Source organism: Petromyzon marinus, chromosome 84, assembly GCF_048934315.1.
Source record: "Petromyzon marinus isolate PM22_M1 ecotype Great Lakes invasive population chromosome 84, UKy_Petmar_22M1.pri1.0, whole genome shotgun sequence".
Classification (NCBI taxonomy): Eukaryota; Metazoa; Chordata; class Hyperoartia; order Petromyzontiformes; family Petromyzontidae; genus Petromyzon; species Petromyzon marinus.
The window spans coordinates 3662440-3689409 of record NC_133749.1 but is presented as its reverse complement, the minus strand read 5'-3'; the positions used below and the strand labels follow the sequence as shown (position 1 = coordinate 3689409).

The 26970-nt window shown below is 54.1% G+C and overlaps 1 protein-coding gene and 1 long non-coding RNA gene across 2 annotated transcripts in view; both read left to right on the top strand.

Annotated features, from left to right (window-relative positions):
• The first annotated feature begins 722 nt into the window (after window positions 1-722).
• Window positions 723-6675, top strand: LOC116936844 (uncharacterized). The gene is made up of 2 exons (XR_004401815.2): window positions 723-6193; window positions 6354-6675. It is a non-coding gene; the product is annotated as an uncharacterized LOC116936844 (long non-coding RNA).
• Window positions 6676-23330: 16655 nt separating this feature from the next.
• LOC116936888 (integrin alpha-L-like) overlaps window positions 23331-26970 on the top strand; it is a 179319-nt gene continuing 175679 nt past the window's right edge. The window contains exon 1 of the mRNA XM_076057808.1: window positions 23331-23687. Coding sequence (XP_075913923.1) covers window positions 23636-23687 — 52 coding nt within the window. The 5' untranslated portion in view covers window positions 23331-23635. The remainder of the gene's footprint in view (window positions 23688-26970) is intronic.

Here is a 26970-nt window from a genome sequence, read left to right as displayed (position 1 = left end):
TGGAGTAGGAGTAGGAGGAGGTGATAGGCATCACACTAAGTGACTTTTCGTAGGGGGCTGCTGGAGGTGTGGGGCACGGGTGTGAGGCACGGGTAGGGGGCACGGGTAGTAGGCACGGGTAGGGGGCACGGGTAGTAGGCACGGGTAGGGGGCACGGGTAGTAGACACGGGTAGGGGGCACAGGTAGTAGATACGGGTAGGGGGCACGGGTAGTATGCGCGGGTAGGGGGCACGGGGTAGGGGGCACAGGTAGTAGGCACGGGTAGAGGGCACGGGTAGGGGGCACGGGTGGGGGGCACGGGTGGGGGGCACGGGTGTGGGGCACGGGTAGGGGGCACGGGTGTGGGGCACGTGTAGTAGGCACGGGTGTGGGGCACGGGTAGTAGGCACGGGTTTGAGGCACGGGTAGTAGGCACGGGTTTGAGGCACGGGTAGGGGGCACGGGTAGTAGGCACGGGTAGGGGGCACGGGTAGTAGGCACGGGTGTGGGGCACGGGTAGTAGGCACGGGTTTGAGGCACGGGTAGTAGGCACGGGTTTGAGGCACGGGTAGGGGGCACGGGTAGTAGGCACGGGTAGGGGGCACGGGTAGTAGGCACGGGTGTGGGGCACGGGTGTGGGGCACGGGTGTGGGGCACGGGTGGGGGGCACGGGTAGTAGGCACGGGTGTGGGGCACGGGTGTGGGGCACGGGTAGTAGGCACGGGTGTGGGGCACGGGTGTGGGGCACGGGTGTGGGGCACGGGTGGGGGGCACGGGTAGTAGGCACGGGTTTGAGGCACGGGTGTGGGGCACGGGTGTGGGGCACGGGTAGTAGGCACGGGTTTGAGGCACGGGTAGTAGGCACGGGTTTGAGGCACGGGTAGTAGGCACGGGTTTGAGGCACGGGTAGGGGGCACGGGTAGTAGGCACGAGTTTGAGGCACGGGTAGTAGGCACGGGTTTGTGGCACGGGTAGTAGGCACGGGTTTGAGGCACGGGTAGGGGGCACGGGTAGTAGGCACGGGTAGGGGGCACGGGTGTGAGGCACGGGTAGGGGGCACGGGTAGTAGGCACGGGTTTGAGGCACGGGTAGGGGGCACGGGTGTGAGGCACGGGCAGGGGGCACGGGTGTGAGGCACGGGCAGGGGGCACGGGTAGTAGGCACGGGTAGGGGGCACGGGTAGTAGGCACGGGTAGTAGGCACGGGTAGTAGGCACGGGTTTGAGGCACGGGTAGTAGGCACGGGTTTGAGGCACGGGTAGTAGGCACGGGTTTGAGGCACGGGTAGTAGGCACGGGTAGTAGGCACGGGTAGTAGGCACGGGTGTGAGGCACGGGTAGGGGGCACGGGTTTGAGGCACGGGTAGTAGGCACGGGTTTGAGGCACGGGTAGTAGGCACGGGTAGTAGGCACGGGTTTGAGGCACGGGTAGTAGGCACGGGTTTGAGGCACGGGTAGTAGGCACGGGTGTGAGGCACGGGTATCTCTTCCCTCCCTCGGTGGTTTGCGTCCGGAAGTTTTGTAGCGGCTTAAAGCTCCGGTTGCCTGTGGACGGAGCGAAAGAAGCTCCTCTTAAATACACTACACTGTACACTACACTGTACACTACACTATATACTACACTGTACACTACACTATACACTACACTGTACACTACACTGTACACTACACTATACACTACACTACACACTACACTATACTATACACGACATTACACACTACACTATACACTACATACTACACTATACACTTTACTACACTATACACTACACTATACACTACACTATACACTACACTACACACTACACTATACACTACACTATACACTACATACTACACTATACACTACACTACACACTACACTATACACTACACAATATACTACATACTACACTATACACTACACTATACACTGCACTATACACTACACTACTATACACTACACTATACACTACACTTCTACACTATACACTACACTATACACTACACTATACACTACTATACACTACACTATACACTACACTATACACTATACTACACTATACATTACACTATACACTACACTACTACACTATACACTACACTATACACTACTATACACTACACTATACACTACACTATACACTATACTACACTATACATTACACTAAACACTACACTATACACTACACTATACACTACACTATACACTACACTTTACACTACTATACACTACACTTTTCACTACTATACACTACACTATACACTACACACGACACTATACCGGAACGGTGCCACTTGTTGTTGTCATTGTTGTTACTTCTGCTTTTTCCACTGGCCGCAACCTCTGACCCATGCCAGCCTGGCACGGGTCAGAGAGTTGTCACGGTTGGGTTTTTTTTTCCACTGGGACAGAACCGTGCCGTGCCGTGCCGGTGGTGGTGGTGGTGGTGGTGAATGAGCACGTGGTGGTGGAGCGACGCCAATTTTGGTTCCAGTGCTCGGCTCGGGAAACTCTGCCTCCCTCCCCCCTCCCCCCCCCCCCCCCCCCGAATGCAACCCGTGCCACTCTAGCCTCGAACTTGCTCAATTCGGATGTTCGTGTGTTCCGGTGAGAGAGAAAACACTAACTCAACCCGTGGCTCCGTTCTGGCTCGATTCAGATGTTTGTGTGTTCCAGTGAAAAAAATAACTTACCCAACCCGTGCCACCCTAGCTCCGTTCTGGCTCGATTCGGATGTTTGTGTGTTCCATTAAAAACACTGACTCAACCCGTGCCACCCTGGCTCCGTTCTGGCTCGATTCGGATGTTTGTGTTCCAGTGAAAAAAAAACACTAACTCAACCCATGCCACTACTGGCTCCGTTCTGGCTCGATTCGGATGTTTGTGTTCCAGTGAAAAAAAAACACTAACTCAACCCATGCCACTACTGGCTCCGTTCTGGCTCGATCTGGATGTTTGTGTGTTCCAGTGAAAAAAAACGTAACTCAACCCGTGCCACCCTGGCTCCCTTCTGGCTCGATTCGGATGTTTGTGTGTTCCGGTGAAAAAAAACTAAACCCGTGCCACCCTGGCTCCGTTCTGTCTCGATTCAGATGTTTGTGTGTTCCATTAAAAAACACTAACTCAACCCGTGCCACCCTGGCTCCGTTCTGGTTCGACTCGGATGTTTGTGTGTTCCAGTGAAAAACACTAACTCAACCCGTGCCACCCTGGCTCCGTTCTGGTTCGATTCGGATGTTTGTGTGTTCCAGTGAAAAAAAACACTAACTCAACCCGTGCCACCCTGGCTCCGTTCTGTCTCGATCTGGATGTTTGTGTGTTCCGGTGAAAAAAAAATTAACTAACCCAACCCGTGCCACCCTGGCTCCGTTCTGTCTCGATCTGGATGTTTGTGTGTTCCGGTGAAAAAAAAATTAACTAACCCAACCCGTGCCACCCTGGCTCCGTTCTGTCTCGATTCGGATGTTTGTGTGTTCCGGTGAAATAAAACTTAACTCAACCCGTGCCACCCTGGCTCCGTTCTGTCTCGATTCAGATGTTTGTGTGTTCCAGTGAAAAAAATAACTTACCCAACCCGTGCCACCCTAGCTCCGTTCTGGCTCGATTCGGATGTTTGTGTGTTCCATTAAAAACACTGACTCAACCCGTGCCACCCTGGCTCCGTTCTGGCTCGATTCGGATGTTTGTGTTCCAGTGAAAAAAAAACACTAACTCAACCCATGCCACTACTGGCTCCGTTCTGGCTCGATCTGGATGTTTGTGTGTTCCAGTGAAAAAAAACGTAACTCAACCCGTGCCACCCTGGCTCCCTTCTGGCTCGATTCGGATGTTTGTGTGTTCCGGTGAAAAAAAACTAAACCCGTGCCACCCTGGCTCCGTTCTGTCTCGATTCAGATGTTTGTGTGTTCCATTAAAAAAACACTAACTCAACCCGTGCCACCCTGGCTCCGTTCTGGTTCGACTCGGATGTTTGTGTGTTCCAGTGAAAAACACTAACTCAACCCGTGCCACCCTGGCTCCGTTCTGGTTCGATTCAGATGTTTGTGTGTTCCAGTGAAAAAAAACACTAACCCAACCCGTGCCACCCTGGCTCCGTTCTGTCTCGATCTGGATGTTTGTGTGTTCCGGTGAAAAAAATTAACTAACCCAACCCGTGCCACCCTGGCTCCGTTCTGGTTCGACTCGGATGTTTGTGTGTTCCGGTGAAATAAAACTTAACTCAACCCGTGCCACCCTGGCTCCGTTCTGTCTCGATTCAGATGTTTGTGTGTTCCAGTGAAAAAAATAACTTACCCAACCCGTGCCACCCTAGCTCCGTTCTGGCTCGATTCGGATGTTTGTGTGTTCCATTAAAAACACTGACTCAACCCGTGCCACCCTGGCTCCGTTCTGGCTCGATTCGGATGTTTGTGTTCCAGTGAAAAAAAAAACACTAACTCAACCCATGCCACTACTGGCTCCGTTCTGGCTCGATTCGGATGTTTGTGTTCCAGTGGAAAAAAAAAACACTAACTCAACCCATGCCACTACTGGCTCCGTTCTGGCTCGATCTGGATGTTTGTGTGTTCCAGTGAAAAAAAACGTAACTCAACCCGTGCCACCCTGGCTCCCTTCTGGCTCGATTCGGATGTTTGTGTGTTCCGGTGAAAAAAAACTAAACCCGTGCCACCCTGGCTCCGTTCTGTCTCGATTCAGATGTTTGTGTGTTCCATAAAAAACACTAACTTAACCCGTGCCACCCTGGCTCCGTTCTGGTTCGACTCGGATGTTTGTGTGTTCCAGTGAAAAACACTAACTCAACCCGTGCCACCCTGGCTCCGTTCTGGTTCGATTCGGATGTTTGTGTGTTCCAGTGAAAAAAAACACTAACTCAACCCGTGCCACCCTGGCTCCGTTCTGTCTCGATCTGGATGTTTGTGTGTTCCGGTGAAAAAAAAATTAACTAACCCAACCCGTGCCACCCTAGCTCCGTTCTGTCTCGATCTGGATGTTTGTGTGTTCCAGTGAAAAAAAATAACTAACCCAACCCGTGCCACCCTAGCTCCGTTCTGTCTCGATTCGGATGTTTGTGTGTTCCGGTGAAATAAAACTTAACTCAACCCGTGCCACCCTGGCTCCGTTCTGTCTCGATTCAGATGTTTGTGTGTTCCGGTGAAATAAAACTTAACTCAACCCGTGCCACTACTGGCTCCGTGCTGGCTAGGCTTGGGCTCGGATATGTTTGGGCCAGTGGAAAAAAAAACAACTTCAACCCGTGCCACCTTGGCTCCGTTCTGGTTCGATTCGGATGTTTGTGTGTTCCAGTGAAATAAAACTTAACTCAACCCGTGCCACCCTGGCTCCGTGCTGGCTAGGCTTGGGCTCGGATATGTTTGGGCCAGTGGGAAAAAAAGAAAAAACTTCAACCCGTGCCGCTACTGGCCCCGTGCTGGCTCGGCTCGGCTACACGTGTGTGTGTGTGTGTGCCAGTGGAAAAAAAAATTAATTGGCCTTGCCTAGGCCTTGATCGTAGTTATAAATTATAAATGATTACTTAGGGCTACGAGTGAAGGCTTTAGCGGGGAGGGGGTTAATTAGCATAACACCACGTTAATTCTACGATAACGATATGCTAATGTTGTTTCGGTAATGTTATGCTAATTGTATGCTAATGTTATGCAAGTGTTATGTTAATTCGACGCTGAGGTATTCATGTTCACGGGAGTTGTTTAATTTATGCGGTGATTAATATTCATGACGGGGGAAGTCGGGCGGGGGGCGTGACGTCATTCATATGTTTCACCCCTCCCCCCTCCTTGGGAGCTACATCACTAAATAGGTGGGATGGTGACGTCATTCATCTGTTTCACTCCCCTCCCAATGGGGGCTACGTCACTAAGCAGGTGGGATGGTTGACGTCATTCATCAGTTTCACCCCCCCTTGGGGCTACGTCACTAAGAAGGTGGGGGGTGACGTCATTCATCTGTTTCACCCCCCCCCTTGGCTACATCACTAAGAGGGCAGGGAGGGTGACGACATTAATCTGTTTCACTCTAAGAAGTTGGGGGGGTGACGTCATTCGTCTGTTTCCCCCTCCCCATGGGGGTTACGTCACTAAGAGGGCGGGGAGGGTGACGGCATTCATCTGTTACACCCCCCTCGAGGGCTACGTCACTAAGAAGGCGGGGAGGGTGACGTCATTTGTCTGTTTCACCCCCCCTTGGGGGATACATCACTAAGTAGGCGGGGAGAGTGACGTCATTAATCTGTTTCACTCTAAGAAGGTGGGGGGTGATGTCATTCGTCTGTTTCCCCCTCCCCATGGGGTCACGTCACTAAGAAGGCGGGGAGGGTGACGTCATTCGTCTGTTTCACCCCCCCCTTGAGGGCTACGTCACTAAGAGGTGGGAAGGTGACGTCATTCATCTGTTTCACCCCCCCTTGAGGGCTACGTCACTAAGTAGGCGGGGAGGGTGACGTCATTAATCTGTTACACCCCCCCCTCGAAGGCTACGTCATTAAGAAGGCGAGGAGGGTGACGTCATTTGTCTGTTTCAACCCCCCTTGGGGGCTTCATCACTAAGGTGAGGGGGTGACGTCATTCATCTGTTTCACCCCCCCCTTGAGGGCTACGTCACTAAGAAGGCGGGGAGGGTGATGGGCTGATGGTGATGATGGTGGTGATGTTAAAAATGTAATAAAAAAATGGTGGCGCGTGTAACGAGTGGAGATTACCGTTGAGTCTGCGTGGTCTTTAATTATAATAGATGGTGGTAGTGGTGGTGGTGATGGTGGTGGTAGTGGTGGAGGTGGTGGTAGTGGTGATGGTGGTGGTAGTGGTGATGGTGGTGGTAGTGGTGGTGGTAGTGGTGGAGGTGGTGGTGGTGATGGTGGTGGTAGTGGTGGTGGTTGTGGTAGTGGTGGTGATGGTGGTGGTGGTAGTGGTGGTGATGGTGGTAGTGGTGGTGGTAGTGGTGATGGTGGTGGTAGTGGTGGTGGTAGTGGTGGAGGTGGTGGTAGTGGTGATGACGGTGGTAGTGGTGGTGATGGTGGTGGTAGTGGTGATGGTGGTGGTAGTGGTGGTGATGGTGGTGGTGGTAGTGGTGATGGTGGTGGTAGTGGTGATGGTGGTGGTGATGGTGGTGGTGGTAGTGGTGATGGTGGTGGTAGTGGTGGAGGTGGTGGTAGTGGTGATGGTGGTGGTAGTGGTGGTAGTGGTGGTGATAGTGGTGATGGTGGTGGTGGTAGTGGTGGTGATAGTGGTGATGGTGCTGCTGGTGGTGGTAGTGGTGGTAATGGTAGTGGTGGTAGTGGTGGTAATGGTAGTGATGGTGGTGATGGTGGTGGTGATGCTGGTGATGGTGCTGCTGCTGGTGGTGGTAGTGATGGTGATGATGGTGGTGGTAGTGGTGGTGATGGTGGTGGTAGTGGTGGTGATGGTGGTGGTGATGGTGGTAATGGTGGTGGTGATGTTCCGCACGAAGCTGTAAGCCCCAGGCTACTTTGGGCTCGCCTTCCCATCAACCGGAGGCGAGGAGTGGTGGTCGTGGATACTTATGCCCCCACCGAAGACGAACATCTGTGGAGGGATGCAGGCACGCCGATGAGTCAGATGCCTTCTATGACCTCCTGTCACAGGTGCTGGCTAAAGTGGCCCCTCGGGATAGTCATCATGTTGGGTGACTTCAATGCCCGAGTTGGTCATGATGCTGGCACCTGGTCTGCAGTGAATGGAGGGCATGGGCCAGATCAGCTCAATAACAACGGTAGGAGGCTGCTAGATTTTTGTGCAGCCCATGGGCTTGTAATTACCAACACGCTGTTCCGGCTTTGGCGTATCCACACAACATCATGGATGCATGCCGGGTCCAAGCAAGAACATCTGCTGGACTACATAGTGACGGACCAGCGGATGCGAGCCCATGTCCTTGACACCAGGACCTACCGTGGAGCTGATCTACCCTCTGACCATCGACTAGTCATCTGTAAGATGCGCCTGCCATTCTTCCACTCCGGTGGTGGGTGTACACCCAGGTCCACAGTCCAACCTAAAGTGGCCTGGTCTCAGCTGATGAAAGTTTCAAGCGAGAATTTCATCATCGCTTGCGGCTGGGGTTGGCATCGTCCCCCACTCCTCCTGATGTCCAGGGTAAATGGGCGAGGTTTAGGACTGTGACTCATGCAGCTGCAGTGGCTGCTTTGGGTACACGGTCCAGACCTCCCCAGAGACCCTGGCTGACAGAGGAGGTGTTCAGGATGGCTGAGAAAAAGCGACAGGCCCACTGTCATCTGCTACAGAATCCCACGTCAGAGAAGGAGGAGGCTTACCGCAACCTTCGCTCGGAGGTTCGGAGCTGCAAGGATGTGTGGTAGTCGCGGGTTGCTGAGGAGATGGAGTCTGTCTCTGGCCCGCGATCACAAATCTCAATTTAACTCCATTAAATAAGTAACCTGCAGTGCCACACTTATTACCATCATCAGGGGAAAAAATGGTGTTCCAATCTCCGACCCCCAGGAACAGGTTTGCTGATTTGCTGAGCATTTCTGTGAGGTCCTGGGAGAGGGGAAACCCCTCAGCCAGGAAAACATCGTGGCACAAAGTGGGGATGACCCTGCTGAGGCTGCGGTGCCTCAAATATTGGAAGAAGTTACCCCCTGTGAGTGGCTGGCTGAGGTGCCATCTGTTGAGGAAGTACTGAAAGCGATCCGGAGTCTGAGACCAGGAAAGGCAGCGGGCAGAAATGATCTCCCAAGCGAAATGCTGAGGGAGGGTGGCGTTTGTGCACAGACTGCCCTATATGACATCATAGCAACAGTCTGGACCACTGGACGGGTTCCGCAGGATTGGAAGGATGCCCTGGTGGTCCCCCTCTTTAAGAAGGGGGACCGCACAGACTGTAACAACTACAGGGCATCTCACTCCTCAGTGTGCCGGGAAAGGTTCTGGCAAGGATTATTCAACATCGCCTTGCCAGGCACGCTGAGGAGAGGCTTGCGGAGCCCCAATGCGGTTTCAGGAAAGGGCGGTCCTGCACAGATACCATATTTTCTGTCTGTCTGCTGCAGCAGAGGTGTAGGGAATTCCAACAAGACCTACATCTCTGCTTTATTGACCTGGTCAAGGCTTATGATACCCTCAGTAGGCCTGGGCTCTGAGTTGTTCTTTGTGCTTTTGGAGTCCCTGACCCCCTGCTCGCGATCATTAAGGACCTTCATGATGGTGAGCGGGCCCGGGTAAAACTACGTGGCCAGGAGTCAGAGCCATTCCCTGTACACCTTGGGGTGCGACAGGGATGTCCTCTGGCTCCCACATTATTTAACATCTATTTTGACCACGTAGTTCGTGAAGCCTTCAATAGCTGTACCGGGGGAATCTCCATTTGCTACAGATATAATGGAAGGCTGATCGATGCCCAGGTGCGGTCAAGGGATGGCTCCCTATTGCTCAACCACGTTATGTATGCTGATGATTTGGTAATAGCTGCTGATTCAGAGGAGGAGTTGGAGACGCTGCTGCTGAGACTGGAGTGTGCCACTAAGAGGTGGGGCCTTACCATCAGCCCCACCAAAACTAAGCACCTGCCTGGGTATTTTGTACCATCGGACACTCCACCCCCACAACTCCCAATCGGTGATGGGGCAGTTGTGGAGAGAGTGGAGAGTTTCCCATACCTGGGCAGTGTGCTTATGACCGGCTCCAGTTTAACAGCAGAGGTCTCACTCCGAATCAGTCAGGCGGCAATATCTTTTCATCGGTTGCGTAACGCTGTGTGGAAGCTACCTGGTCTGTCGCTCCGCACTAAGCTTCAGGTCTTCTGGGCCACGGTCATTCCCTCCCTTCTCTACGCTTGCGAAACGTGGACTCCCTTAATGGAACATCTTCGCCGGTGAGAAACATTTAGGCTGTCCTGCCTATGATCCAACCTGGGTTTAACCAGGCTGGATTGTGTGAGGAACTCACAAATCCATGAAAGATCTGGGCAAGGTCTCATCGGTGAGCTCCTCCGGCAGGCAAGGCTGCGATGGCTGGGTCATGTAGCCCGCATGCCCAGCCACCGCATGCCGAAACAGCTTTTGTTCGGCCGGATTGAGGGGGCTAAGCGGGCGCGGCACGGGCTAGAGAAGAGATGGAGTGATGTGGTACAGGAGGACGTGGAGCTGAGTGGACTTGCCGATGGCCGGTACCAGCGGTGTCAAGATCGGCCTCTGTGGAGGAGGCTCGTGAAGGATGCTACTGGGCAGGTGGAGGCAGTCGCCCTCCAACAACAACGGAGGGCGGAGGAGCGACGCTCACAACAACGAGCGGAGCGCCGGGTGGCTAAAGCGCAGCAGATTGGCACAGTAGGGGGCACAGGTGGTGCATCAGCCAGTCATCTCAGTCATCTCAGTCAGTCGACCCATGGCACCTGGGTCTGCCCCGTGACCTCCTGCCCGCGGGCGTTCGACACTTCACGTGGCCTTAATGTGCACATAGCCTGGCACAAGCGCCGTGGTGACGTTGGTTGTTGTTGTTGACGTTCGCTCCCACAGAGTTCCGTGTTAACCACTAAAGTTCCGGAATCGAAAGATTTTCCAGTTCTTGGTCAATGAACACACAGACAAAGGTCCCCCGTGTAGCCTCTAACAGGGCTGTAGAGGCAAGTGCTGTCAGTAGCGAGTAGCAGCACCTACACACACAGTCAAAGGTTCCCCAGGTAGCCTCTAACAGGGCTGTAGGGGCAAGTGCTGTCAGTAGCGGGTAGCAGCACCTACACACAGACAAAGCTCCCCCGTGTAGCCTCTAACACGGCTGTAGGGGCAAGTGCTGTTAGTAGCGAGTAGCAGCACCTACACACACACACAGACAAAGGTTCCCCAGGTAGCCTCAGACAGACTTTAGGGGCAAGTGCTGTTAGTAGCAAGTAGCAGCACCTACTACATACATACAAAGCTCCCCCGTGTAGCCTCTAACAGGGCTGTAGGGGCAAGTGCTGCTAGTAGCGAGTAGCAGCACCTACACACAGACACAGACAAAGCTCCCCCAGGTAGCCTCTAACAGTGGCTGTAGGGGCAAGTGCTGTTAGTAGCGAGTAGCAGCACCTACACACAGACAAAGCTCCCCCAGGTAGCCTCTAACACGGCTGTAGGGGCAAGTGCTGTCAGTAGTGAGTAGCAGCACCTACACACACAAACACACACACACACACAAAGCTCCCCCGTGTAGCCTCTAACAGCGGCTGTAGGGGCAAGTGCTGTGTCAGTAGCGTAGCCACGGCCGCGTGTGCCAGGCTAGGTGCACGTTGAGGCCACGCGCAGCGTCGAACGCCCGCCGGCAGGAGGTCACGTGCTAGACCCAGCAGGTGCCCTACGTGTCGACTGACTGAGACGAATGGCCGATGGACCACAATACCTGTGCCCCCACCCCCCACCGCCACCACCCACCACCACCACCACGTCAACTTTTGCTGCGCTTTAGCCGGCCCGCTCGTTGTTGTGAGCTCGGCGTGGCAGTTGGCCGGGCCTCGGTCGACGGGATCCGCTTCGTCATTTCGTTTCACTTCCCTCAGCAGCAGATCGCCAATTCAGCAAAATAAAGTCACTCACAGTGGGCGTGACGAGTTCCCCTCTGGTATTTGAGGTTTCGCAGGCCGCTGGGCAAACTTCCGCTGATATCTGAGGCATCGCAGTCCCCTAGCTAGCAGGGTCAACTCCACCTTGATACTCACTCACTCACAGGGGGTGACTACTTCCGCTGATATCTGAGGCATCGCAGTCCCCTAGCTGGCAGGGTCAACTCCACCTTGATACTCACTCACTCACAGGGGGTGACTACTTCCTCTGATATCTGAGGCACCACAGCTCCCTAGCTAGCAGGGTCAACTCCACCTTGATACTCACTCACTCACAGGGGGTGACTACTCGCTCTGATATCTGAGGCACCACAGCCTCCTAGCTAGCAGGGTCAACTCCACCTTGATACTCACTCACAGGGGGTGACAACTTCCTCTGATATCTGAGGCACCACAGCTCCCTAGCTAGCAGGGTCAACTCCACCTTGATAGTCACTCACTCACTCACAGGGGGTGACTACTTCCTCTGATATCTGAGGCACCACAGCCTCCTAGCTAGCAGGGTCAACTCCACCTTGATACTCACTCACTCACAGGGGGTGACTACTTCCTCTGATATCTGAGGCACCACAGCCTCCTAGCTAGCGGGGTCAACTCCACCTTGATACTCACTCACTCACAGGGGGTGACTACTTCCTCTGATATCTGAGGCACCACACCCTCCTAGCTAGCAGGGTCAACTCCACCTTGACACTCACTCACTCACAGGGGGTGACTACTTCCTCTGATATCTGAGGCACCACAGCCCCCTAGCTAGCAGGGTCAACTCCACCTTGATACTCACTCACTCACAGGGGGTGACTACTTCGCTGATATCTGAGGCACCACAGCCCCCTAGCTAGCAGGGTCAACTCCACCTTGATACTCACTCACAGGGGGTGACTACTTCCTCTGATGTCTGAGGCACCACAGATCCCTAGCTGGCAGGGTCAACTCCACCTTGATAGTCACTCACAGGGGGTGACTACTTCCTCTGATATCTGAGGCACCACAGCCCCTTAGCTAGCAGGGTCAACTCCACCTTGATACTCACTCACTCACAGGGGGTGACTACTTCCTCTGATATCTGAGGCACCACAGCCTCCTAGCTAGCAGGGTCAACTCCACCTTGATACTCACTCACTCACAGGGGGTGACTACTCGCTCTGATATCTGAGGCACCACAGCCTCATAGCTAGCAGGGTCAACTCCACCTGGATACTCACTCACAGGGGGTGACTACTTCCTCTGATATCTGAGGCACCACAGCCTCATAGCTAGCAGGGTCAACTCCACCTTGATAGTCACTCACTCACAGGGGGTGACAACTTCCTCTGATATCTGAGGCACCGCAGCTCCCTAGCTCGCAGGGTCAACTCCACCTTGATACTCACTCACTCACAGGGGGTGACTACTTCCTCTGATATCTCAGGCACCACAGCCCTCTAGCTAGCAGGGTCAACTCCACCTTGATACTCACTCACTCACAGGGGGTGACTACTTCCTCTGATATCTGAGGCACCACAGCCTCCTAGCTAGCACGGTCAACTCCACCTTGATACTCACTCACTCACAGGGGGTGACTACTTCCTCTGATATCTGAAGCACCACAGCCTCCTAGCTAGCACGGTCAACTCCACCTTGATACTCACTCACTCACAGGGGGTGACTACTTCCGCTGATATCTGAGGCACCACAGCTCCCTAGCTAGCAGGGTCAACTCCACCTTGATTATCACTCACTCACAGGGGGTGACTACTTCCGCTGATATCTGAGGCACCACAGCTCCCTAGCTAGCAGGGTCAACTCCACCTTGATACTCACTCACTCACAGGGGGTGACTACTTCCGCTGATATCTGAGGCACCACAGCCTCCTAGCTATCAGGGTCAACTCCACCTTGATACTCACAGGGGGTGACTACTTCCTCTGATATCTGAGGCACCGCAGTTCCCTAGCTAGCAGGGTCAACTCCAGCCTTGATAGTCACTCACTCACAGGGGGTGACTACTTCCTCTGATATCTGAGGCACCACAGCCCCTAGCTAGCAGGGTCAACTCCACCTTGATACTCACTCACTCACAGGGGGTGACTACTTCCTCTGATATCTGAGGAATCGCAGTCCCCTAGCTAGCAGGGTCAACTCCACCTTGATACTCACTCACTCACAGGGGGTGACTACTTCCTCTGATATCTGAGGCACCACAGCCCTCTAGCTAGCAGGATCAACTCCACCTTGATACTCACTCACAGGGGGTGACTACTTCCTCTGATATCTGAGGCACCACAGCCCACTAGCTAGCAGGGTCAACTCCACCTTGATACTCACTCACAGGGGGTGACTACTTCCTCTGATATCTGAGGCACCACAGCCCCCTAGCTAGCAGGGTCAACTCCACCTTGATACTCACTCACAGGGGGTGACTACTTCCTCTGATATCTGAGGCACCACAGCCTCCTAGCTATCAGGGTCAACTCCACCTTGATACTCACTCACTCACAGGGGGTGACTACTTCCTCTGATATCTGAGGCACCACAGCCCCTAGCTACCAGGGTCAACTCCACCTTGATACTCACTCACTCACAGGGGGTGACTACTTCCTCTGATATCTGAGGCACCACAGCCTCCTAGCTAGCAGGGTCAACTCCACCTTGACACTCACTCACTCACAGGGGGTGACTACTTCCTCTGATATCTGAGGCATCGCAGTCCCCTAGCTAGCAGGGTCAACTCCACCTTGATAGTCACTCACTCACAGTGGGTGACTAATTCTGCTGATATCTGAGGCACCACAGTCCCCTAGCTAGCAGGGTCAACTCCACCTTGATGGTCACTCACTCACAGGGGGTGACTACTTCCTCTGATATCTGAGGCACCACAGCCTCCTAGCTAGCAGGGTCAACTCCACCTTGATAGTCACTCACTCACAGGGGGTGACTACTTCCACTGATATCTGAGGCATCGCAGTCCCCTAGCTAGCAGGGTCAACTCCACCTTGACACTCACAGGGGGTGACTACTTCCTCTGATATCTGAGGCACCACAGCCTCCTAGCTATCAGGGTCAACTCCACCTTGATACTCACTCACTCACAGGGGGTGACTACTTCCTCTGATATCTGAGGCACCACAGCCTCCTAGCTAGCAGGGTCAACTCCACCTTGACACTCACTCACTCACAGGGGGTGACTACTTCCACTGATATCTGAGGCACCACAGCCTCCTAGCTAGCAGGGTCAACTCCACCTTGACACTTATACAAACACTCATCACAACAACAACAACAACCGCCATTCGCTACTAAGTGGTGGTGACGTCACCACGGCGCTTGTGCCAGGCTATGTGCACGCCTCATCACAGACACAGACAAAGCTCCCCCGTGTAGCCTCTAGCAGGGCTGTAGGGGCAAGTGCTGTGTTAGTAGCGAGTAGCAGCACCTACACACACACAGACAAAGGTCCCCCATGTAGCCTCTAACAGGGCTGCAGGGGCAAGTGCTGTTAGTAGCGAGTAGCAGCACCTACACAGACACACAGACACAGACAAAGCTACCCCGTGTAGCCTCTAACAGTGGCTGTAGGGGCAAGTGCTGTGTTAGTAGCGAGTAGCAGCACCTTCACACACACAGACAAAGGTCCCCCGTGCAGCCTCTAACATGCTGTAGGGGCAAGTGCTGTCAGTAGCGAGTAGCAGCACCTACACACACACACAGACAAAGCTCCCCCGTGTAGCCTCTAACAGTGGCTGTAGGGGCAAGTGCTGTCAGTAGCGAGTAACAGCACCTACACACAGACACAGACAAAGCTACCCCCGTGTAGCCTCTAACAGTGGCTGTAGGGGCAAGTGCTGTGTTAGTAGCGAGTAGCCGCACCTACACAGACACAGACAAAGGTCCCCCGTGTAGCCTCTAACAGGGCTGTAGGGGCAAGTGCTGTGTTAGTAGCGAGTAGCAGCACCTACACAGACACAGACAAAGGTCCCCCGTGTAGCCTCTAACAGGGCTGTAGGGGCAAGTGCTGTGTTAGTAGCGAGTAGCAGCACCTACACAGACACAAAGACCCCTCGTATAGCCTGTAACAGACTGTAGGGGCAAGTGCTGTGTTAGTAGCGAGTAGCAGCACCTACACAGACACACAGACAAAGCTACCCCGTGTAGCCTCTAACAGGGCTGTAGGGGCAAGTGCTGTCAGTAGCGAGTAGCTGCACCTACACAGACACAGACAAAGGTCCCCCATGTAGCCTCTAACAGTGGCTGTAGGGGCAAGTGCTGTGTTAGTAGTGAGTAGCAGCACCTACACACCAGACACAAACAAACCTACCCCGTGTAGCCTCTAACAGTGGCTGTAGGGGCAAGTGCTGTCAGTAACGAGTAGCAGCACATACACACACAGACAAAGCTCCCCCGTGTAGCCTCTAACAGTGGCTGTAGGGGCAAGTGCTGTGTCAGTAGCGAGTAGCAGCACCTACACACAGACACAGACAAAGCTACCCCGTGTAGCCTCTAACAGTGGCTGTAGGGGCAAGTGCTGTGTTAGTAGCGAGTAGCAACACCTACACATACACACAGACAAAGCTCCCCCGTGTAGCCTCTAACAGTGGCTGTAGGGGCAAGTGCTGTCAGTAGCGAGTAGCAGCACCTACACACACAGACAAAGCTCTCCCGTGTAGCCTCTAACACGGCTGTAGGGGCAAGTGCTGTTAGTAGCGAGTAGCAGCACCTACACACAGACACAGACAAAGCTACCCCGTGTAGCCTCTAACAGTGGCTGTAAGGGCAAGTGCTGTCAGTAGCGAGTAACAGCACCTACACATAGACACAGACAAAGCTCCCCCGTGTAGCCTCCAACAGAGCTGTAGGGGCAAGTGCTGTTAGTAGCGAGTAGCAGCACCTACACACACACACAGACAAAGGTACCCCATGTAGCCTCTAACAGGGCTGTAGGGGCAAGTGCTGTGTTAGTAGCGAGGAGCAGCACCTACACACAGACAAAGGTCCCCCGTGTAGCCTCTAACAGGGCTGTAGGGGCAAGTGCTGTCAGTAGCGAGTAGCAGCACCTACACACAGACACAGACAAAGCTACCCCGTGTAGCCTCTAACAGTGGCTGTAGGGGCAAGTGCTGTGTTAGTAGCGAGTAGCAGCACCTACACAGACACAGACAAAGCTACCCCGTGTAGCCTCTAACAGTGGCTCTAGGGGCAAGTGCTGTGTTAGTAGCGAGTAGCAGCACCTACACAGACACACACACAGACAGACAAAGCTACCCCGGTGGGCTTGCGATGTTGAACCCTGTGGGAGTCTCAGGCTCTCCACACGACAAACTCGGCTTCTCATTCGAGGCTGAGTCCACCTAGGGGTGGAATGCGATTGGGTAAATTTGGGGTTAGAGGGGGTAAGGAGGGGAAGGGGGGGGGGGTTAAGGGGGGAGAGGCACTTGGGGGTGATGGGGATGAGATGGACTTGCGGGGGTGTTGCGTGCGAAAAATTTCGCAGACGCAGCGGGCACTCAGAGGAAGACGAAATCGTCCGTGGGTGGGAGGCCTTGAATGAAAACAAAACGCGAATTCCGACCGTGGTCCTCCTGTGAGACTCTCAGTGATTGACACTGAACCCTGTGGGAGTCTCAGTGATTAACACTGAACCCTGTGGGAGTCTCAGAGACTAACACTGAACCCTGTGGAAGTCTCAGTGATTAACACTGAACCCTGTGGGAGTCTCAGTGATTAACACTGAACCCTGTGGGAGTCTCAGTGATTAACACTGAACCCTGTGGGAGTCTCAGTGATTGACACTGAACCCTGTGGGAGTCTCAGTGATTAACACTGAACCCTGTGGGAGTCTCAGTGATTAACACTGAACCCTGTGGGAGTCTCAGTGATTGACACTGAACCCTGTGGGAGTCTCAGTGATTAACACTGAACCCTGTGTGAGTCTCAGTGACTAACACTGAACCCTGGGGGAGTCTCAGTGATTAACACTGAACCCTGTGGGAGCCTTAGTCTGGCTCTGTGAGCCTCAGTGATTAACACTGAACCCTGTGGGAGTCTCAGTGATTGACACTGAACCCTGTGGGAGTCTCAGTGATTGACACTGAACCCTGTGGGAGTCTCAGTGATTGACACTGAACCCTGTGGGAGTCTCTCAGTGATTAACACTGAACATTGTGGGAGGCTCAGTGATTAACTCTGAACCCTGTGGGAGTCTCAGTGGCTAACACTGAACCCTGTGGGAGTCTAAGAGATTAACACTGAAGCCTCTGGGAGTCTTCAGTGATTAACACTGAACCCTGTGGGAGTCTCAGTGATTAACACTGAACCCTGTGGGAGTCTCAGTGACTAACACTGGACCCTGTGGGAGTCTCAGTGATTAACACTGAACCCTGTGGGAGTCTCAGAGATTAACACTGAACCCTGTGGGAGTCTCAGTGATTAACACTGAACCCTGTGGGAGTCTCAGTGATTAACACTGAACCCTGTGGGAGTCTCAGTGATTAACACTGAACCCTGTGGGAGTCTCAGTGATTAACACTGAACCCTGTGGGAGTCTCAGTGATTAACACTGAACCCTGTGGGAGTCTCAGTGATTAACACTGAACCCTGTGGGAGTCTCAGTGATTAACACTGAACCCTGTGGGAGTCTCAGTGATTAACACTGAACCCTGTGGGAGTCTCGGAGATTAACGCTGAACCCTGTGGGAGTCTCAGTGATCGACACTGAACCCTGTGGGAGTCTCAGTGATCGACACTGAACCCTGTGGGAGTCTCAGTGATTAACACTGAACCCTGTGGGAGTCTCAGTGATTAACACTGAACCCTGTAGGAGTCTCAGTGATTAACACTGAACCCTGTGGGAGTCTCAGTGGCTAACACTGAACCCTGTAGGAGTCTCAGTGATCGACACTGAACCCTGTGGGAGTCTCAGTGATTGACACTGAACCCTGTGGGAGTCTCAGTGATCGACACTGAACCCTGTAGGAGTCTCAGTGATTAACACTGAACCCTGTGGGAGTCTCACTGATTAACACTGAACCCTGTGGGAGTCTCTCAGTGATTAACACTGAACCCTGTGGGAGTCTCAGTGATTAACACTGAACCCTGTGGGAGTCTCAGTGATCGACACTGAACCCTGTGGGAGTCTCAGTGATTAACACTGAACCCTGTGGGAGTCTCAGTGATTAACACTGAACCCTGTGGAAGTCTCTCAGTGATTAACACTGAACATTGTTGGAGTCTCAGTGATTAACACTGAACCCTGTGGGAGTCTAAGAGATTAACACTGAAGCCTCTGGGAGTCTTCAGTGATTAACACTGAACCCTGTGGGAGTCTCAGTGATTAACACTGAACCCTGTGGGAGTCTCAGTGATCAACACTGAACCCTGTGGGAGACTCAGAGATTAACACTGAACCCTGTGGGAGACTCTCAGTGATTAACACTGAACCTTGTGGGAGTCTCACTGATTAACACTGAACCATGTGGGAGTCTAGTGATTAACACTGAGCCCTATGGGAGTCTCAGAGATTAACACTGAACCCTGTGGGAGTCTCAGAGATTAACACTGAACCCTATGGGAGTCTCAGTGAGTAACACTGAACCCTATGGGAGTCTCAGTGATTAACACTGAACCCTGTGGGAGTCTCAGAGATTAACACTGAACCCTATGGGAGTCTCAGTGATTAACACTGAACCCTATGGGAGTCTCAGTGATTAACTCTGAACCCTGTGGGAGTCTCAGAGATTAACACTGAACCCTGTGGGAGTCTCAGTGATTAACACTGAATCCTGTGGGAGTCTCAGAGATTAACACTGAACCCTGTGGGAGTCTCAGAGATTAACACTGAACCCTGTGGGAGTCTCAGAGATTAACACTGAACCCTGTGGGAGTCTCAGAGATTAACACTGAACCCTGTGGGAGTCTCAGTGATTGACACTGAACCCTGTGGGAGTCTCTCAGTGATTAACACTGAACCCTGTGGGAGTCTCAGTGATTGACACTGAACCCTGTGGGAGTCTCTCAGTGATTAACACTGAACCCTGTGGGAGTCTCAGTGATCAACACTGAACCCTGTGGGAGTCTCAGTGATTAACACTGAACCCTGTGGGAGTCTCAGTGATTAACACTGAACCCTGTGGGAGTCTCAGTGATTAACACTGAACCCTGTGGGAGTCTCAGTGATTAACACTGAACCCTGTGGGAGTCTCAGTGATTAACACTGAACCCTGTGGGAGTCTCAGTGATCAACACTGAACCCTGTTGGAGTCTCAGTGATTAACACTGAACTCTGTGGGAGTCTCTCAGTGATTAACACTGAACCCTGTGGGAGTCTCAGTGATCAACACTGAACCCTGTGGGAGACTCAGTGGCTAACACTGAACCCTGTGGGAGTCTCAGTGATAAACACTGAACCCTGTGGGAGTCTCAGTGATTAACACTGAACCCTGTGGGAGTCTCAGTGATTAACACTGAACCCTGTGGGAGTCTCGGAGATTAACACTGAACCCTGTGGGAGTCTCAGTGATTAACACTGAACCCTGTGGGAGTCTCAGTGATTAACACTGAACCCTGTGGGAGTCTCAGTGATTAACACTGAACCCTGTGGAAGTCTCAGTGATTAACATTGAACCCTGTGGGAGTCTCAGAGATTAACACTGAACCCTGTGGGAGTCTCAGTGATTGACACTGAACCCTGTGGGAGTCTCAGTGATTAACACTGAACCCTGTGGGAGTCTCAGTGATTAACACTGAACCCTGTGGGAGTCTAGTGGCTAACACTGAACCCTGTGGGAGTCTCAGTGATTAACACTGAACCCTGTGGGAGTCTCAGTGATTAACACTGAACCCTATGGGAGTCTCAGAGATTAACACTGAACCCTGTGGGAGTCTCAGTGATTAACACTGAACCCTGTGGGAGTCTCAGTGATTAACACTGAACCCTGTGGGAGTCTCAGTGGCTAACACTGAACCCTATGGGAGTCTCAGAGATTAACACTGAACCCTGTGGGAGTCTCAGTGGCTAACACTGAACCCTGTGGGAGTCTCAGTGATTAACACTGAACCCTGTGGGAGTCTCAGTGATTAACACTGAACCCTGTGGGAGTCTCAGTGATTAACACTGAACCCTGTGGGAGTCTCAGTGGCTAACACTGAACCCTATGGGAGTCTCAGAGATTAACACTGAACCCTGTGGGAGTCTCAGTGGCTAACACTGAACCCTGTGGGAGTCTCAGTGATTAACACTGAACCCTGTGGGAGTCTCCGTGATTAACACTGAACCCTGTGGGAGTCTCAGTGGCTAACACTGAACCCTATGGGAGTCTCAGAGATTAACACTGAACCCTGTGGGAGTCTCAGTGGCTAACACTGAACCCTGTGGGAGTCTCAGTGATTAACACTGAACCCTGTGGGAGTCTCCGTGATTAACACTGAACCCTGTGGGAGTCTCAGTGATCGACACTGAACCCTGTGGGAGTCTCCGTGATTAACACTGAACCCTGTGGGAGTCTCAGTGGCTAACACTGAACCCTGTGGGAGTCTCAGTGATTAACACTGAACCCTGTGGGAGTCTCAGTGATTAACACTGAACCCTGTGGGAGTCTCCGTGATTAACACTGAACCCTGTGGGAGTCTCAGTGATCGACACTGAACCCTGTGGGAGTCTCCGTGATTAACACTGAACCCTGTGGGAGTCTCAGTGATTAACACTGAACCCTGTGGGAGTCTCAGTGATTAACACTGAACCCTGTGGGAGTCTCAGTGATTAACACTGAACCCTGTAGGAGTCTCAGTGATTAACACTGAACCCTGTGGGAGTCTCAGTGATCGACACTGAACCCTGTGGGAGTCTCTCAGTGACTAACACTGAACCCTGTGGGAGTCTCAGTGGCTAACACTGAACCCTGTGGGACCTTCATCCATTACCCAGCGGCAGCGTAAACAACAACAACAGCAGCAGCGGCGGGGTGGGGTGGGAGGGTTAAAGCCCCGAGGCCGATGAGAAGTTCACTAAAGTCGTAGGGGCCATTATCGGTGAGTCAGCGGCGGGGAACGCGGGCACAGAGACAATGGGGAGGCGGTGTGGGGGGTGGGGGTGGGGGATGACGAGACCCCTCCCTCCTCCCTCCCCCCTCCCCCCTCCCTCCCCCCTCCCCCCTCCCTCCCCCCTCCCTCCCCCCTCCCTCCCCCTCCCTTCCCCTCCCTTCCCCCTCCCTCCCCCCTCTCTCCCCCCTCCCTCCCCCTCCCTCCCCCCTCTCTCCCCCCTCCCTCCCCCCTCCCTCCCCCCTCCCTCCCCCTCCCTCCCCCTCCCTCCCCCCTCCCTCCCCCTCCCTTCCCCTCCCTTCCCCCTCCCTCCCCCCTCTCTCCCCCCTCTCTCCCCCCTCCCTCCCCCCTCCCTCCCCCCTCCCCCCTCCCCCACCTCAATGGCCGTAGCGCTCAAAACGTCCGCAAAGAGGATTCCATTGGACAGCTCGGGCTGACGTCACGTGATCCCCCCGGGGGGGGGGGGGTGGGGGCGGGGGGTTAATGGGCGGGTCATTAGCCCCCCTCCAATTACACCTGGCCCCCCACGTGTGGAGAGTGAGGGGGGGCATCAGCCCTCCACCAATTAGACCTGGCCCCCCACCCCACGTAATGGGGAGGGGGGCACCAGCCCCCCACAGCTGCTTCTCTCCCCAGTCAACAGAGGTGAACGTCGGGTGAACGTCGACCCAATGGTTTCGACCGCACAGGGAGCCAACGTTGCTGCAACGTTGGCTCCCTGTGCGGTTGAAACGTCGGGTGAACGTTTGCCCAACACTTCCCACTGTCCGACCAACGTTGGTCACGCCCCCTTCCCCTCCCAATGGCCCCCGCCCCCTCTCGCCGCTGGCCCCGCCCTCTTCCTCCTGATCCCGCCCCATCTCACCGCTGGCCCCGCCCTCTTCCTCCTGACCCCCCCGCCCCCCTCCCAACGCAGAGCTCCTCCCTTTTCCCCACGACCCCGCCCTCTTCCACCTGACCCCGCCCCCTCTCACCACTGGCGCCGCCCTCTTCCTCCTGACCCCGCCCCTTCTCACCGCTGGCCCCGCCCTCTTCCCCCTGGCCCAGCCACCCTCCCTCCGCAGGGCTCCTCCCTTCTCCCCACGACCCCGCCCTCTTCCACCTGACCCCGCCCCCTCTCACCGCTGGCCCCGCCCTCTTCCACCTGACCCCGCCCCTTCTCACCGCTGGCCCCGCCCTCTTCCCCCTGGCCCAGCCCCCCTCCCACTGCAGGGCTCCTCCCTTTTCCCCACGACCCCGCCCTCTTCCTTCTGACCCCACCCCTTCTCACCGCTGGCACCGCCCTCTTCCTTCTGACCCCACCCCTTCTCACCGCTGGCACCGCCCTCTTCCTCCTGACCCCCCGCCCCCCTCCCACCGCAGGGCTCCTCCCTTTTCCCCACGACCCCGCCCTCTTCCTCCTTACCCCGCCCCCTCTCACTGCTGACCCCGCCCTCTTCCTCCTGACCCCCCCACCCCCTCCAACAGCAGGGCTCCTCCCTTTTCCCCACGACCCCGCCCTCTTTCATCGCTGGCCCCTCCTTTTTCCTACGCTAACCCCGCCCCCTCTCATCGCTGGCCCATGCCCCACTTCATACTGACCCCGCCCCCTCCAACCGCTGGCCCCGCCCTCTTCCTCCTAACGCCGCCCCCTCCAACCGCAGGCCCCTCCTTCTTCCTTCCCTAACCCCGCCCCTTACCCACCGCTAGCCCAGCCCTCTTCCTCCTGACCCCGCCCCCCTCCAGGCCACAGGCTCCTCCCTTAGCCACTCCCCCTTTGATGTCTGAGCAGCAGCAGCAGCATCAGCAGCACCATCATCATCAGCACCATCATCATCAGCATCATCATCAGCAGCAGCACCATCATCATCAGCATCATCATCATCATCAGCATCATCATCATCAGCAGCACCATCATCATCAGCAGCAGCATCAGCAGCAGCATCATCATCAGCAGCAGCATCATCATCAGCAGCAGCATCATCATCAGCAGCAGCATCATCATCAGCAGCAGCATCATCATCAGCAGCAGCATCATCATCATCAGTAATATCGGCGATATCAACAACAACAACATCATCATCAACTCAGGAGGATGAAGTTAGCGGTGATGAGATTCTCATTCCTCACTCTCAGCCTCATTGCAGGTGAGAGTCGCGTGTGTACACGTGGTGTGTGTACACGTGTGGTGGTGTGTGTACACGTGTGGTGTGTGTGTGTACACGTGTGGTGGTGTGTGTGTACACGTAGTGTGTGTACACGTGTGGTGTGTGTGTACACGTGTGGTGGTGTGTGTACACGTGTGGTGTGTACACGTGTGGTGTGTGTACACGTGGTGTGTGTACACATGTGTGTGTACACGTGGTGTGTGTACACGTGTGGTGTGTGTGTACACGTGTGGTGTGTGTGTACACGTGTGGTGTGTGTGTACACGTGTGTGTGTACACGTGTGGTGGTGTGTGTACACGTGTGGTGTGTACACGTGTGGTGGTGTGTGTACACGTGTGGTGTGTATACACGTGTGGTGGTGTGTGTGTACACGTGTGGTGGTGTGTGTACACGTGTGGTGTGTGTGTGTACACGTGTGGTGGTGTGTGTACACGTGTGGTGTGTACACGTGTGGTGTGTGTGTACACGTGTGGTGTGTGTGTACACGTGTGGTGTGTACACGTGTGTGTACACGTGTGGTGGTGTGTGTACACGTGTGGTGTGTGTGTACACGTGTGGTGTGTACACGTGTGTGTACACGTGTGGTGGTGTGTGTACACGTGTGGTGGTGTGTGTACACGTGTGGTGTGTGTGTACACGTGTGGTGTGTGTACACGTGTGGTGTGTGTGTACACGTGTGGTGTGTACACGTGTGGTGGTGTGTGTACACGTGTGATGTGTGTACACGTGTGGTGTGTGTGTACACGTGTGGTGTGTACACGTGTGTGTACACGTGTGGTGGTGTGTGTACACGTGTGGTGTGTGTGTACACGTGTGGTGTGTACACGTGTGTGTACACGTGTGGTGGTGTGTGTACACGTGTGGTGGTGTGTGTACACGTGTGGTGTGTGTGTACACGTGTGGTGTGTGTACACGTGTGGTGTGTGTGTACACGTGTGGTGTGTACACGTGTGGTGGTGTGTGTACACGTGTGTGTGTACACGTGTGGTGTGTGTACACGTGTGGTGGTGTGTGTACACGTGGTGTGTGTACACATGTGGTGGTGTGTACACGTGTGGTGGGTGTGTACACGTGTGGTGTGTACACGTGTGGTGTGTGTGTACACGTGTGGTGTGTGTGTACACGTGTGGTGTGTACACATGTGTGTGTACACGTGTGGTGGTGTGTGTACACGTGTGGTGTGTGTGTGTACACGTGTGGTGGTGTGTGTACACGTGTGGTGTGTACACGTGTGGTGTGTGTGTACACGTGTGGTGGTGTGTGTACACGTGTGGTGTGTGTGTGTACACGTGTGGTGGTGTGTGTACACGTGTGGTGTGTACACGTGTGGTGTGTGTGTACACGTGTGGTGGTGTGTGTACACGTGTGGTGTGTGTGTACACGTGTGGTGGTGTGTGTACACGTGTGGTGTGTACACGTGTGGTGTGTGTGTACACGTGTGGTGGTGTGTGTACACGTGTGGTGGTGTGTGTACACGTGTGGTGTGTGTACACGTGTGGTGTGTACACGTGTGTGTACACGTGTGGTGGTGTGTGTACACGTGTGTGCGTGTGCACGTGTGGTGTGTACACGTGTGGTGTGTACACGTGTGGTGTGTATACACGTGTGATGTGTGTACACGTGTGGTGGTGTGTGTACACGTGTGGTGTGTACACGTGTGGTGGTGTGTGTACACATGTGGTGTGTACACGTGTGGTGGTGTGTGTACACGTGTGGTGTGTGCACACGTGTGGTGTGTACACGTGTGGTGGTGTGTACACGTGTGGTGGTGTGTGTACACGTGTGGTGGTGTGTGTACACGTGTGGTGTGTACACGTGTGGTGGTGTGTACACGTGCGGTGTGTGTACACGTGTGGTGTGTGTACACGTGTGGTGGTGTGTGTACACGTGTGGTGTGTGTACACGTGTGGTGGTGTGTGTACACGTGTGGTGTGTGTACACGTGTGGTGGTGTGTACACGTGTGTGTGTACACGTGTGGTGTGTGTGTACACGTGTGGTGTGTGTGTGTACACGTGTGGTGGTGTGTGTACACGTGTGGTGTGTACACGTGTGGTGTGTGTGTACACGTGTGGTGGTGTGTGTACACGTGTGGTGGTGTGTGTACACGTGTGGTGTGTGTACACGTGTGGTGTGTACACGTGTGTGTACACGTGTGGTGGTGTGTGTACACGTGTGTGCGTGTGCACGTGTGGTGTGTACACGTGTGGTGTGTACACGTGTGGTGTGTATACACGTGTGATGTGTGTACACGTGTGGTGGTGTGTGTACACGTGTGGTGTGTACACGTGTGGTGGTGTGTGTACACATGTGGTGTGTACACGTGTGGTGGTGTGTGTACACGTGTGGTGTGTGCACACGTGTGGTGTGTACACGTGTGGTGGTGTGTACACGTGTGGTGGTGTGTGTACACGTGTGGTGGTGTGTGTACACGTGTGGTGTGTACACGTGTGGTGGTGTGTACACGTGCGGTGTGTGTACACGTGTGGTGTGTGTACACGTGTGGTGGTGTGTGTACACGTGTGGTGTGTGTACACGTGTGGTGGTGTGTGTACACGTGTGGTGTGTGTACACGTGTGGTGGTGTGTACACGTGTGTGTGTACACGTGTGGTGTGTGTGTACACGTGTGGTGGTGTGTGTACACGTGTGGTGTGTGTACACGTGTGGTGTGTGTACACGTGTGGTGTGTACACGTGTGGTGTGTACACGTGTGGTGTGTACACGTGATGTGTGTACACGTGTGGTGTGTGTGTACACGTGTGGTGGTGTGTGTACACGTGTGGTGTGTTCACGTGTGGTGTGTACACGTGTGGTGTGTGTACACGTGTGTGTGTACACGTGTGGTGGTGTGTGTACACGTGTGTGTGTGTACACACCACCACACGTGTGTGTGTACACGTGTGTGTGTGTACACGCGTGGTGTGTTTACACGTGTGGTGTGTACACGTGTGGTGTGTACACGTGATGTGTGTACACGTGTGGTGTGTGTGTACACGTGTGGTGGTGTGTGTACACGTGTGGTGGTGTGTGTACACGTGGTGTGTGTGTGTACACGTGTGTGTGTACACGTGTGGTGTGTGTACACGAGTGGTGGTGTGTGTACACGTGTGGTGGTGTGTACACGTGTGGTGTGTGTGTACACGTGTGGTGTGTGTACACGTGTGGTGGTGTGTGTACACGTGTGGTGTGTACACGTGTGGTGTGTGTACATGTGTGGTGTGTACACGTGTGGTGTGTGTACACGTGTGGTGTGTACACGTGT